This window comes from Mustela lutreola, chromosome 17 (genome assembly GCF_030435805.1).
Source record: "Mustela lutreola isolate mMusLut2 chromosome 17, mMusLut2.pri, whole genome shotgun sequence".
Classification (NCBI taxonomy): domain Eukaryota; kingdom Metazoa; phylum Chordata; class Mammalia; order Carnivora; family Mustelidae; genus Mustela; species Mustela lutreola.
Window position 1 is genome coordinate 39614869 of NC_081306.1, and position 12668 is coordinate 39627536.

Here is a 12668-nt window from a genome sequence, read left to right on the forward strand (position 1 = left end):
GGCAGAGGATTTAACCCACTGAGCCACCCAGGTGCCCCACTATTTAACATTATTGAAAGGTCTGGTTATTAGTGGCTTTTAAAACAAACTAAATGCAGGGGCACTGGCTAGCTCAGTGAGTACAGCACGTGACTTGGCCTCAGGGCCATTAAGTTTGAGCCCCATGTTGGGCATAGAAATCACTTAAAAATAAAATCTTTAAAAAAATATTTTTTAGGGGCACCTGGGTGGCTCAGCGGGTTAAACATCTGCCTTTGGCTTAGGCCATGATCTCAGAGTCCTGAGTTGGGGCTCCGTGCCCAGCACAGGGTTCTGCTTCTTCCTCTGACCCTCCCCCCAACTCATGCGCATGCACGAGCTCTCTCTCAAATAAAATCTCTAAAAAAAAATTATTAAAAATGAACTAGATGCATAAGAGAAAATAATAAGATTAGGGTTTTTTATGTATAACTTGATTGCATTGAATAATTTTATAGTAGTCACAGATAGTCTTGTGACTACTATATGTAGTAGTACTATGTCACAGAAGCCACTGCAAAGGCCACCCTAAAACTGATGTTCAGATTACAAGGTTATTGAGGGGAAATACAGCATTTTGAGTATTTCCCCTGGTGAAATTATTACAGTATTATAGTATTATGAGATAGCGAATGGGGGTGGTGGTAGGAGCAGTGGTTTTCTTACACTGGGCCTTAAGAAAGTTGTCTCAGAGGAGGTGATATTTGAGCTCATCAAGGATGACAAGGAGTCAGCTCTGTGCCTCTGAGGAAAGAACATTCCAGAGGTCCTAGGTTGGCCTGAGGCACAGCAGGGCCACAGCAGCTAGAACCATGAAGAGTGAGGTTGGGAGGTACATAGGGCCAGGGAATGAGGATGAGCTGAAAAGTCTTTGGAGGGTTTTAAGCAGAGGAGTGGTGTGATCTAATTTACCTGATAGGGATAGAGTTGACACTGTCTCTGACAAGAAAGCAGACAAAAATCAAACAGCATTTTGGGTACTTTGTTAGGAGAAGCTAGGGCCATGGGAAGTGCAGGAATTTAGCCAACATTAGAGCTAGGCTTAACTGTAGGTCCTTAGCATGTGCAGTTCATCTGAAACTTACCAAAAGATTTGTCTACTTTCTGCTTTTTTCTCTACCCCCTTTCCAGGGAACAATATGAAACAACTGTGCACTGATTTCAGCTCTCAGATTACTAAACCTTCCCCAGTTTTGGAGCTATTACTTTGGGGGGGGGGTGCTAAGGAGCAGAGAGGATTCTGCTTGCAAGTACTTTTTCCATGGGCGGGGGGAAGTTATTCTGACCCATTTTATTTCTCCCAGGGAAGAAACAAGTGACATGAAATATATTGATGTAAAATCCTGGCAGTTCAACAGAAGGTTGTTCTTGAGTAGCAACATTTTTAAACAAGTAAGGAGCATGCTTCTGAATAGGGCGCCTTTCTTCCGAGATACATTGCAGCTGTTGCAAGCTGCATTTATTGCAAAGTATGAAATGTATCTTTCTGTGAAGGGAACACCAAGACTTTGGTAACTTAGTGATGATGTGGGGGAGGGTAAGATATTGTTGGGAAAGGGTAGGTGGTGGAACCAGGTAATGGAGGTGGTGGAGATAGGCCATCACTTTAATGCTCTGTCCATCTAACATGGTAACCATGGGGTACCAGGAGCCGCTCACTACTCAACCACTCTTCTAGATGGAGTCGTAGGTAAGGCTCAACAGTACTTTTTTCTTCTAAGGCGTCTTGGCCCTGCCCACGCCATCTCACGTAGGCATCAGGGCCCACTCCCCTTTCTTCTCATCACTGGTCTGTCCTGGCCAGAGACATCTGCCCGCCAGGTAGGAGCTGACAGAGATCGTCGGCGGTCCAGCCTCGGTGATGCAGCTGCAGAACAGATGATCAGGCCGACCACCTCGGAGCAGAACATCAGGGCTTTCCTTTGCATACAGGGGCTCCTCTGTCTCCTGCCTGCTTGCCCCCTCCCCTTTTCGACTGGTTAAAAACGAGCCGAGGAAGGGAGGAGGGGGGAAACCCGCCCGGACTGCCACATTCAGTTCAGGGATGGACTCTGCCTGGGCCCGACCGCCGCCTGCTAAGGGAGCTCCTCGGGTGCCCGCCGCCCTGCCGCAGCCCCCGGCGTCCCTTCCCTACCCTTCCCAGACCTGGCTCCTACGCGCCTATTTAGGGCAGAAGGAGCCCCAAAACTGCCGGCACCTGCGGCCTCTCCAGCCTTGCGGGCGACCCGGCGCAACGCCCCTCCCCGCTCCCGCCGCTCGCCCAGGCCGCACCCACTTGGGGGCGGCGCGCCCGGACCTATTTCTCCCGCGGCGGGCGCGGCCGCTTTAAGCGGGGGCGGGACTGCACGGCGGCGGCGGCGGCTGCGGCGGCGGCGAGGGCTTCGCTGGGGGTCGCGGGCTGGGTCTGCAGGAGGCCCGCCGCCGAGCTTAGGGTAAGCGCGGGCCGGCGCGAGAGGGCGGCGGAACGGCCCCGGGAGGCGCGCGTGGAGGCCCGGGCCGGTGCGGCGGGTCCCCAGCGTGGGGAGGCCTCTGCGGCGCGGCGGCTCCGCGCAGCGACAGTGGTAGGCTCCTTGCGCCCGCTCCACCCGGCCATCCCCTCCCGGTACCCACCGGTGCCCAGCCCGGCAGGCCGAAGCCGGCGGCCGCCCTGTAGCCTCCCGCTGCTTGGGCGCGCTGAGGAGCTCCGGGAGGCGGAGGGCTCGCGGCGCGGGAATTGGCCCTCGGCGCTCGCCGTACCGCGGCCTGGAGGGCGGACGCTGGGTGTCCGGAGACGGCGACAAAAGGAGGGAAACGGCGAGCCGTTTGAGACCTGGGAGAGAGAGTGTGGGTTTGGGGCCCCGTATCCCCAGAAGCGTCCCCTGGCCAGCCTGGCACCCCCCGGCCTCCACGCAGGCCCCTCGCTGGTCCGGCCCGGCGCGGAGAGCGAAGGTAGCGGCCAAGACAGCGCCCCCTCTGGCCCGGCGGCGCTGCCTCAGGCTCGGCGCGGTGGGGCGGGGCGGCGGGGCCGTTTGTCCGTCCGTGCGCGGGCGCGGCGCGGGCCTTTCCACCTGGGCCGGACGAGGGGGCTCGACGGAGGCCAGGCCCTCGGCCCCCGGCGGCTTCGAGCCGCTCGCCCACGGACAGGCGCGATGGACCGTTTTCCCTTCTCAGGCCCACGCCCCCCCCCCCCCCCCCCACGGCCCGGCAGGAACGCGGGGCCTGGCCTTTTGGGGCCCCGGGAAATGCAAGAGTGAACCGACTTCGGTGAAAGAGGGGGTTCAAGCTTTTAAGGAGTTTGGGCACGACCACAAGTTTCGTAGGCACGCAGAGGCCCTGACTCTGCTCTTGGGTCCCCAGGGATGGGGTGGGGGTGGGGGGGCATTCGTGTTTGGCGGAGGGCGTGCGTCCTCAAAGAGGAAGCAGTCGTCGGGTCATCCAGCGGGGCTGACAGGGTGCCTCTCTTCAGTCTCGGAGAGTTTTCCTGCTCTGAGTCGGAGGAGGGCGAGAGAGCAGCGGTTGGCGTCTTCTCTGCATGGGAGACGTGCTTTTGGTGTCTCGAAGAGAGTGGCCTGAAGAAAATGAAGTCATGAAGCTGCCTTTTGATGCCAAGTGGAATTAAACGGTTATATATACAAGGAGGATGCGTAAAAGTATCTCAAGATACTTTTGTGAGCTCTTAAAGCAGAAACCAGGTCTCCCTCTATGCAGGTGTCAGCCGGGAGAGGTGGTTCTTCCAGTGTGGTCCTCAGCAACTTGAAGCATTCATTCATTCATTCATTCATTCATTCAGGCAGCATTTCCTAAGTGCCTACGTTGTGCTAGCTGCAAGCAAAATCTACAGCTTCCCGGGCCCAGTCACTGAACCAGTCTCTGGGTAGTGCTTAGAGGTTCACCTTTGGCATCTGGTGATCTTAGTGCACACTGAAGTGTGAAAACCAGTCACCTGTAGAGGTTGCCCAATCCAGTCAGCTGCCCTTTTGTTGTTGTTGTTTTAAGATATTTATTTTTATTTTTGAAAGATTTTATTATTTGACAGTGAGAGATCACAAGTAGGCAGGGAGGCAGAGAGGCAGGCAGGGGGTGGGGGTGTGGGGAGCAGGATCCCTGCTGAGCAGAGAGCCCTATGTGGTGCTTGATCCCCAGACCCTGAGATCATGACCTGAGCCAAAGGCAGAGGCTTCACCCACTGAGCCACCCACGCACCCCAAGATTTTTATTTTTAAGCAATCTCTACACCCAATGTGGGGCTTGAGCTTACAACCCCAAGACCAAGAGTTGCATGTTCCACAGATTGAGCCTGTCAGGTACCACTCAGCTACCTCTTTTTTTTTGGCCCACAAGCTAAGAATTTTTACGTTTTTAAGTGGTTGAGAAAAGTTGAAAAAAAAAAGTAGTGTTTCATGGCATTTAAGAATTATATGACATTCAGTTGCTTCTCGGCCTTTTGGCTAAGATCAAGTGAAGAATTACATGACATTCAAATTTCGGTGTTCCTAAATACAGTTTTATGGATCATAGCCACGCTCTTCCATTTATGTGGTCCACGGCTGTTTTCTGGCTGTAACAGAGCTGAGTAGTTTTGATAGAGACCACAAAGTCTGAAATATTTACTGTCTGGCTTACAGAGAGGTTGCCCACCCCTGGCCTAGGGAAAGAAGGATAAACAGTTAAGGGAGGGAAAAGCCTCTGTTTATAAAAATCATGTTTGGAAATTAATAGGAAAAATGGATGCAAGTAAATTTTACTTTCAAAAAAGCAGAGGGAATAGTACTGTGGGTTAATTAAAAAGTAGTTAGCTTAATACAGCCATTTAGATATGATTTTCATAACAGTGGTGAGCCTGTGCCTTCAATAAGTTGGCTAACCATATGCTTCTTTTCATAGGCTGGGTGACCTCATGGGCCTGATACTTTTCTCTTGAGAAACAAACCAACTCAAAAGAAAAATGGCATTTGTTGCAACGCAGGGGGCCACGGTGGTTGACCAAACCACTCTGATGAAAAAATACCTTCAGTTTGTGGCAGCTCTCACGGATGTAAATACACGTGAGTTGATCCTTCTTGTCATTAAGAAATGCTTTATCGTGACTCATTCATCTCAATTCAGATGATGTACACATTGAGATGAACAGATATTCTTACCCTAAATTTCCCATTCTCTGCCTTTTGGAGAAGCAAAGTGATGTACATTACTACCTGGAGCCCCAAAGAGGCACATGTGTGTGTGTGTATGCGTGTGTGTATCCTTGTCTGTGCATGCACACGTACGTCTGAGAGTGTGAATGTGTGTGACTGGTTGTAGGGAAACTAGTTATGTGCCTTCTGTTGGACTGTGACAGTGAAACTGATAAGATCTGATTGCTTCTCTTAAGTTGTTAAATCCATTAATTTTGTGAAGATCCTTAATGTAATTTCGATTACCTGACGACTTGTTTTATTATCATTCACAGCTGATGAAACAAAGTTAAAAATGATGCAAGAAGTGAGTGAAAATTTTGAGGTATGAGCTTAATGTATATATATTTTTAATTACGAGGTAAATATTTATGGGAAGTTGCCAGTCGCTTCTTTGTCAGTCTTACTAGTGAGTCAAAAATCATTCTGTTAATGTGATTTATGTTATTTCAGAACTGAAATTTGATGTGTGCATAGTGTTGTCCAGCTTCTTCACACCAGTGACTGTAAACTTCAAATGATGTTGAGGGATGTCGCTTTGGTTTTGGTGGTTAAACTTTTTTCCATCTTGAGAGGCATAAACTTTCAGGATGCCTTCAGACTTACATTGTAGATTTATTACTTGTAGGTGTGTTACTGTGGACTGAGAGCACTTGCGTGACCTTGACCAGTTCCTCTTTCCGAGCCTCATGTTCCACAATTTCCCAGCGGACCGTGGGTCCTTGGGCTCTGTTCACTTTTCTTCAGTCTTCCCTTTGTTCTCTGGATCGGATGATTTCCATTATCTGCCCTCAGGTTTACTGTTTCTGTATCTTCTCCAGTTGGCTGAGAGGCTGTAAAGTTTCAATTTACTTTTTATATGTTTTTGTTTCAGTTCTGGTACTTTTAGAGTTTCCATTTGGTTCTTTCAGATTTCCCTTCTTCAAGAGATTATCATCATGTACCAACATCGTCTTGTTGTTGTTATTATTCTTGGACTGTTTTATAATGACTGCGTTAAAGTCTTTGATAAATCCAACATTTGGGCTAGATGAGGGTTAGTTTCTACTGACTATGGGTCACATTATCCTGTTTCTTGCATTGTCTAGTAGTTTTTGATAATATGGCAAATACTATATGTGAAGTATAGGGACTCTGGATTCTGTTACCTTCCTCTGAAGAGTACTGATATTTTGATTGCGATAGGCCAGTTCAGTTTCTAGCTGATGTCCTCGGACACGTGTAGGCTTGACTTTATGCTGTGGCATAAGAGGATCTGTGGAAAGCTAAGGTGTTCACCAGATCTCTCTAACTTGGCGGGATTCAGCCTCCAAACTCGAGCTCCGCATGGATACCATCAGAGGTTGATTTTAGGCTTGGCTTGTTTTAGAGGTCTAGAATAGGTCTTCTCGGGTGTGGTCTTCCTCAGCTAGATGTCTGGGGTGGTTTGTTTTTTTGTTTGTTTGTTTTTCATTTTTGTTTCTTTAAAAGATTTTATTTGATAGAGAGCTCAAGTTGGCAGAGCAGCAGGGGGAGGGAGAGGGAGAAGCAGACTCCCTGCCGAGCAGGGAGCCCAATTCGGGGCTTCATCCTAGGACCCTGGGATCATGACCTGAGCCAAAGGCAGCCCCTTAACTGACTGAGCCACCCAGGTGCCCCTAGAAGTCTGGGGTGTTAAGAGGTGTTAGGAACGTGTTTGCACTGTGTCCAGGCTGGAACCCCATCATCCTACAACATTGCTGGGCCTCTTATACCTCTTCAGATCTCTCAGTCCCAAAGCTGTCAACTGTCTGGTAAGGTTCAGGTGGTCTTACTTCATCTTAGTTACACGTGCAGTCCAGTCCTCATTCAAGGTCTCAGAGAAGACCATTGCCCATAGTTCTGTTTCTCTGGGGCTCTTTGCAGATTCCGGCCACCTGGGCTGCTTGGAACTCTAATTAGCTCCTCACTTTGGCAGGGCTCGCTGCTGAGCCCCAGTCAGGACGTCCGGAGGGACGCAGGCGGAGAGCCATGGTGGCCATATAAGCTCCCCTTCTGGAGACTGTGGTCTGGCCCTGCTTCTTGTTCAGCATCTGAAAATCATTCTCCGTTTTGTTTTTGGGGTTTTTTGTCCAACTTTATGGTTAGTTCTGTGCTGTTAGTTTCATAGGAGAAAAAGTAACATTTCTTATTTTTGATGTGGGGATAATAAAACATTTCTCAGTTAATATGATTAAGAATAGCAGATAAAATGTTTTTAGCTTTTGGCTTGGTCATTTGAATTACAAAGGATCAAATAAATGCTAGTGGGAATGAATCAGGGCCCTACTCTGTAGCACTGGATAACATTTCCGTTCCGTGGGAGGTTTTTTTGGTGGTTTTATTTTAAGTAGACAGTTTTTAAGGACTTGTTGCCTTGAACTGAGCTGGGGAAAAAAAATCCTGAGATATTTCAAGATTGAGCTAAAGAGCTTTCTCTTCTGCCCAAGCTGCTAACGCAAGCTGTTAAAAAACAACAACAACAACAAAAAAAACACACCAAAAAACAAAAAAAGCCAAAAAAAAAAAGAGCTGGGAGGAAGAACGTGATAGGCATGCCTTCTGCATTTTTGGAAGAACTGCTAAGTGAGAACCATAGCCTCAGCGGCTTTGAGAGGATGAAGTCATGGGGAGCTGGTGAACCCACAGAAAGGAGCGCTTGTTTGAGGTCTCTGCGTGTGGGCCTGGGGCTGTCTGCTCTAAGTGTTCCGCCCCTTTCTCTCCTGTCTGGCAGTTAGCTAGTTAATTTCTGACTTTGGTCACAGACACATTGATTAAATTTACAGAACTAAAAGGCAGTGAAGCAGTCCGTGTACTTGGGCCTTTCGAAAATTGTGACTTTGGAAATCTGTTTGATAGAAACATTGGTCTTCCATGAAATTCAGATGACTAAGCCCTTGAAAGAATTAAATACTAGAATGACCCGCAGTAGGTAATTCTAAATTACCACCACTGCTGCCCCAGAATATTAGAATGAGGTGAGTGAAATTAACAAAAGAAAAATCCCAGTGCTTTCAGGAGTCTTAAATACATTTCACTAAGCACTTAGGAATAAATTTGTGGGCTAAGTAAAGGTTCTATGAGCCATCTTTCAGGACTGGAAATGAACCTTCAGGTTAGAATTCACATGAAAAGTTCATTTGGATCAAAAAGCTGGGGGCTGAGTTGAAATCCTGGCAGAATAACCAGGCAGCTTGCTGAATGAATCTTTTTTTTAATCAGAGGAACTTGAAACTGTTTTGGAACCTATGGAAGCAGCAGTTGGTATGGACTCAAGTGCTGATGAACTTGATTTTTTGGTGACTGTGATAACATTCCAGTGGGAATCTTCTTGTTCCTTAAGTCCTTGAATGTGGGTATTTTGTATTCCCAGCCTGTTTGGGGAGAGGCTGGGAGGTACCTGAGGGCTGTTCCCACCAGTGTTCGGTGTGAATGGAGCCCTGGGTTGGGCCTGGGAGCCTGGTGCTCAGGCCCACCTTCTAAGAATTCCACTACTTTCTTTCTTGGCTCCTGTGGCAACACTTTTTTTGATTTTCGTCTGTTCCTTCTCTTCCTTCATAGACTCCTCTTCCAAGATTACTTTATAATGGTAGAAAACCCCACATCTCTATCTGCAGCCCAGATCCATGTCTGGAGTTTCAGACACTTGTATTTAATTAACTGCCCAGCTGCCTCCTTCAGGGGCCTGTCAGGCTCCTGATGGTAAGAGCCAAACCCCTTGCTCTCGGGCTCCCACCTCCTGCAGGGCTCAGCTAGTTTACGTGCCTTTTACGTCCATGCTTTCTCATAACTTTGTGCCTTTGCATAGGCTTTTCTTGGAACCTTCTCTGCCCTTGGTTCCATCCAGCACTTCGTGTTCCCTTAGTTGCCAGTATTTCCTCCATCATAATTCTGGATTGTTCTTTTTTTTATCTGTTTTCCCAGCACATGACTGCCTCCCCCATCTGGGAGGGCATGAATTGTATCAACTCTCTTTTCTTGGTCTCTCTCTCTCTCTTTTTTTAAAAAAATATTTATTTTTAGAGCGCGTGCACATGGGCTAGCAGGAGTTGGGGGAGGGACAAAAGGAAAGAAGAGATTCCTAAGCAGACTCCCCACTGAGCACAGAGCCTGATGTGGGGCTCAATCTCACGACCCCGAGATCTTGACCTGAACCAAAGCCAAGAGTTAGACCCTCAACCGACCGAGCCATCCGGGTGCCTTCTTTTTTCTTCGTCTTATCACCACTGAGCACATGATAGAGCCTCAGTGACTGTTGAGTGAGCAAGTGAGGCCTTAAAAGGAGAAAGGATTTGGCTGTTAAAGACACTCCATTTCCAACCACTTCTAAAGCCTGTGGACTGACACTCAGCAAGTTTTATGACCTCTCTGAGCCTCTTTATCCGTGATACGGAGATAATACTTCCCCTTGGGCTCCCGAGGACTGAGTGAGAAAGAGTAAGAAAACACAGCTCAGTATTTAGCACACGGGGGCTCTGGTAATAACGCCGGATGATATTAATGACCATTTACCGTAGAGCATTTAGTGTGTCCTAAATTAACTCACATAATCTCTGTCATTCCGTAAGGCGGGAAATGCTACGACAGTCAACAGATGGGGGCGTGGTCACTGTCCCGGGTTCCCACTTCCTAAGCGCGATTTACCGCGCTGTCTCCAGACTGGATGTTCATTTCCAATTCTCCTCTTAAAGTCAGTGCCAGATTTATAACAGATGAGGTTAGATTACCATCTAATTAATATAGATCTGACCAATAAATTGGCTTTTCCGAGTAGGAAAAGGTGCCAATTTGTTTAAGCTCTTCATTTTCCGCTTGAAGATGCTAAGATCTAGAAGGCAAAAGATTTTTTGGAGGGCTCAAACTTAGGTTGTGGCAGAGCCAGTCTCTAGGACAGGTGCCAGATTCCACCTTTTCCCCAGCATTAGTATGTGTACTTTGAACAGCAAATTTTAACATTCACTTTCTATCTTAAATTGTATTGCAGAAGCAGTGATCATTTTACTTAAAACTGTGTTATCACTGACGCGTCTAAAAGCATTAAAAATTGCTGTTGGCTTCGCTAACATGCTTTATGTTTTCTTGAGACTATATTGAATTTGAATACTTGAATTCAAGAATACTTGAATTTGAAAGGAAGGTATGTCCACAAACTTAATGGGGTTTTCTTTGATTTTTGCAAAATTAGAATGTGACATCATCCCCTCAGTACTCCACGTTCCTGGAACATATCATCCCTCGATTTCTCACATTTCTTCAAGATGGGGAGGTTCAGTTTCTCCAGGAGAAACCAGCCCAGGTAATCTGTTCAGAAACGTCGGGGAGCGGGGGTATGTCATGCTGTAAGATCACAGGCATTTATGAATTAAAACGCCTGAGAAAATTTAGGGTTCCACTTTATTTTTTTAAAATTTTTTTATCTTTATAAGATTTTATTTATTATTTATTTGACAGACAGAGATCACAAGTAGGCAGAGAGGCAGGCAGAGAGAGAGGAAGGGAAGCAGGCTCCCTGCTGAGCAGAGAGCCCGATGCAGGGTCGATCCCAGGATGCTGAGATCATGACCTGAGTCGGAGGCAGAGGCTTAACCCACTGAGCCACCCAGGCGCCCCTGACCAGTTTTTGTCTGTATTCTTGCCCACTCCTTGCAACCCTTTCCCCACCTTGATTATTTGAAGTCTCATACCAATTTTTTCTATGAACATATATAATATAAAAACATATATTATATGTAAATATAAATAAGTCTTTATTTTTTTATTTTTATTTTTATTTTTTATTTTTTTATTTATTTTTTAAAATATTTTATTTATTTATTTCACAGACAGAGATCACAAGTAGGCAGAGAGAGAAGGGGAAGCAGGCTCCCCGCTGAGCAGAGAGCCCGATGCGGGGCTCGATCCCAGGACCCTGGGATCATGACCTGAGGTGAAGGCAGAGGCTTTAACCCACTGAGCCACCCAGGCGCCCCATAAATAAGTCTTTAAAAATTGCCATAATGCCAGTGAAAGTTATTGCCAAATAAAGATTGCCACATATTTATGTCGTACCAGTGGAAGGCCCACACCTTTGACCTGCCTTTCAGTTGTCGGCTCCATCGCCCAAATCCTGAAAGCTTAGTCGGGTTGTGTAATCAATAAGTCATCGAGCCCAAGGGGGATCCAGAGATAGGACTGTAGGAAGCAAACCCTGTTGGCGGGAGACCCCAAACCAAGTTCCGTTTGTGCCAGGCTCTTTCGCCTGAAACCCCCCAGATGTTCACACGCTGGGGCCCTTCCTAACCAGGGAATAATGGGTAGTTGTGGAAGAGGGAAAGTTGGTCTTGGTTCATTTGGTACACAGCTGTAGAAATCTTGAAAAACAGTGGTTTGTGGTACATACCAGGGATAACATTTTAGTAATTCACAGCATTATTTTTGAAGTGGGGTCTATCTTGTAGTTTGGCATTTCCCAGTGCTGGCTGCAGATAGCCGTGTACCTTACAGAGTGTGAAAGAATGACTTTGGGACTCTTGGGAGGATTTGATACTGACCTTTTTATTTTCCCTCACCAGCAACTGCGGAAGCTAGTACTTGAAATAATTCACAGAATACCAACCAATGAACATCTTCGTCCTCATACAAAAAATGTTCTGTCTGTGATGTTTCGCTTTTTAGAGGTAATCTTTGAGAATTTTTTGTTACTTAGCCTTATCTTGATTGTCAGTGCTTTTCTTATTGTGGAATCTAGTATTAGACAACTATTTCCCTTTTCACTAAAGTTCTGATTCACATGAGTAAAAATTTTCTTAAAGTCTGTTTTCCCCCCATTTTGCTGACCAAATTACTAAGAAGTAGTGTTAATTGAAAATGGTTTGTTTTGAGTCAGTAGGGAATTGACCACATATGGACTACATATGGTGGAAATCTTTGGAAAGGGCTGGGTAGGTAAACTCAGAGTTGCGAGGCTCTTTGACTTCGTGCTACTTTAGGCATAGTAGATGCTTATAAAGAGTTTCTCTGATTCTTCAGGTGAATCCGTCTCGCACCTACCTGTTACGTTAGCCTCAAAAATTGTTTTCTTTCTGTTCTTAAACACGATATGTTTAGAATTTTGTTGTGTTTCTGGGCCCCTTGGAAGAGTGAGCTTTGGAGGGGATAGAGTTGGCTTCAGATCCAGCTCTAACTCATGTTGGCTGAATCATGTTAGCCATGTGGCTTACCTTCTCTGAGCACTAGCTTCCCATGGGTAAGATGGGGAAGACAACCCATTCCAAGAGTGTAAAGTGTTTAGTCAGTGGTCCAATAAAAACCTACTGGGTTTTTCTGACATTTTCAAGCACTGAAGAAGTGTCATTTGGACCACCAAGACTTTTGCTCATAGTGTGACTTGCCTTAAGTGCCATTTATCATCTGTGGGAGTATTACTTTCCAAAGCTTACTGGTGGGATGCCCTTCATGTGGTCCACCAAAGACCTCAGAAGCTTCTTATCTGAGATAATTATGTTCTGTGTTCCACAGATT

At 46.8% G+C, this 12668-nt stretch overlaps 1 protein-coding gene and 1 non-coding gene across 13 annotated transcripts in view; both read left to right on the forward strand.

The window, feature by feature from the left end:
• Positions 1-2325: 2325 nt before the first annotated feature.
• Positions 2326-12668, forward strand: part of TRRAP (transformation/transcription domain associated protein) — a 113500-nt gene continuing 103157 nt past the window's right edge. For 11 of the 12 annotated variants that reach the window (XM_059155580.1, XM_059155586.1, XM_059155585.1 and 8 more), the window contains exons 1-5: positions 2326-2450; positions 4882-5042; positions 5447-5496; positions 10354-10464; positions 11720-11824. In XM_059155580.1, coding sequence (XP_059011563.1) covers positions 4943-5042; positions 5447-5496; positions 10354-10464; positions 11720-11824 — 366 coding nt within the window. In that variant the 5' untranslated portion in view covers positions 2326-2450; positions 4882-4942. Of the gene's footprint in view, positions 2451-2754; positions 2842-4881; positions 5043-5446; positions 5497-10353; positions 10465-11719; positions 11825-12668 lie in introns of those variants that run through there. The other variant, XM_059155581.1, reaches the window with a different exon arrangement.
• On the forward strand, positions 5165-5361 carry LOC131820237 (small nucleolar RNA ZL1). Its single transcript, XR_009349550.1, has one exon. It is a non-coding gene; the product is annotated as a small nucleolar RNA ZL1 (small nucleolar RNA).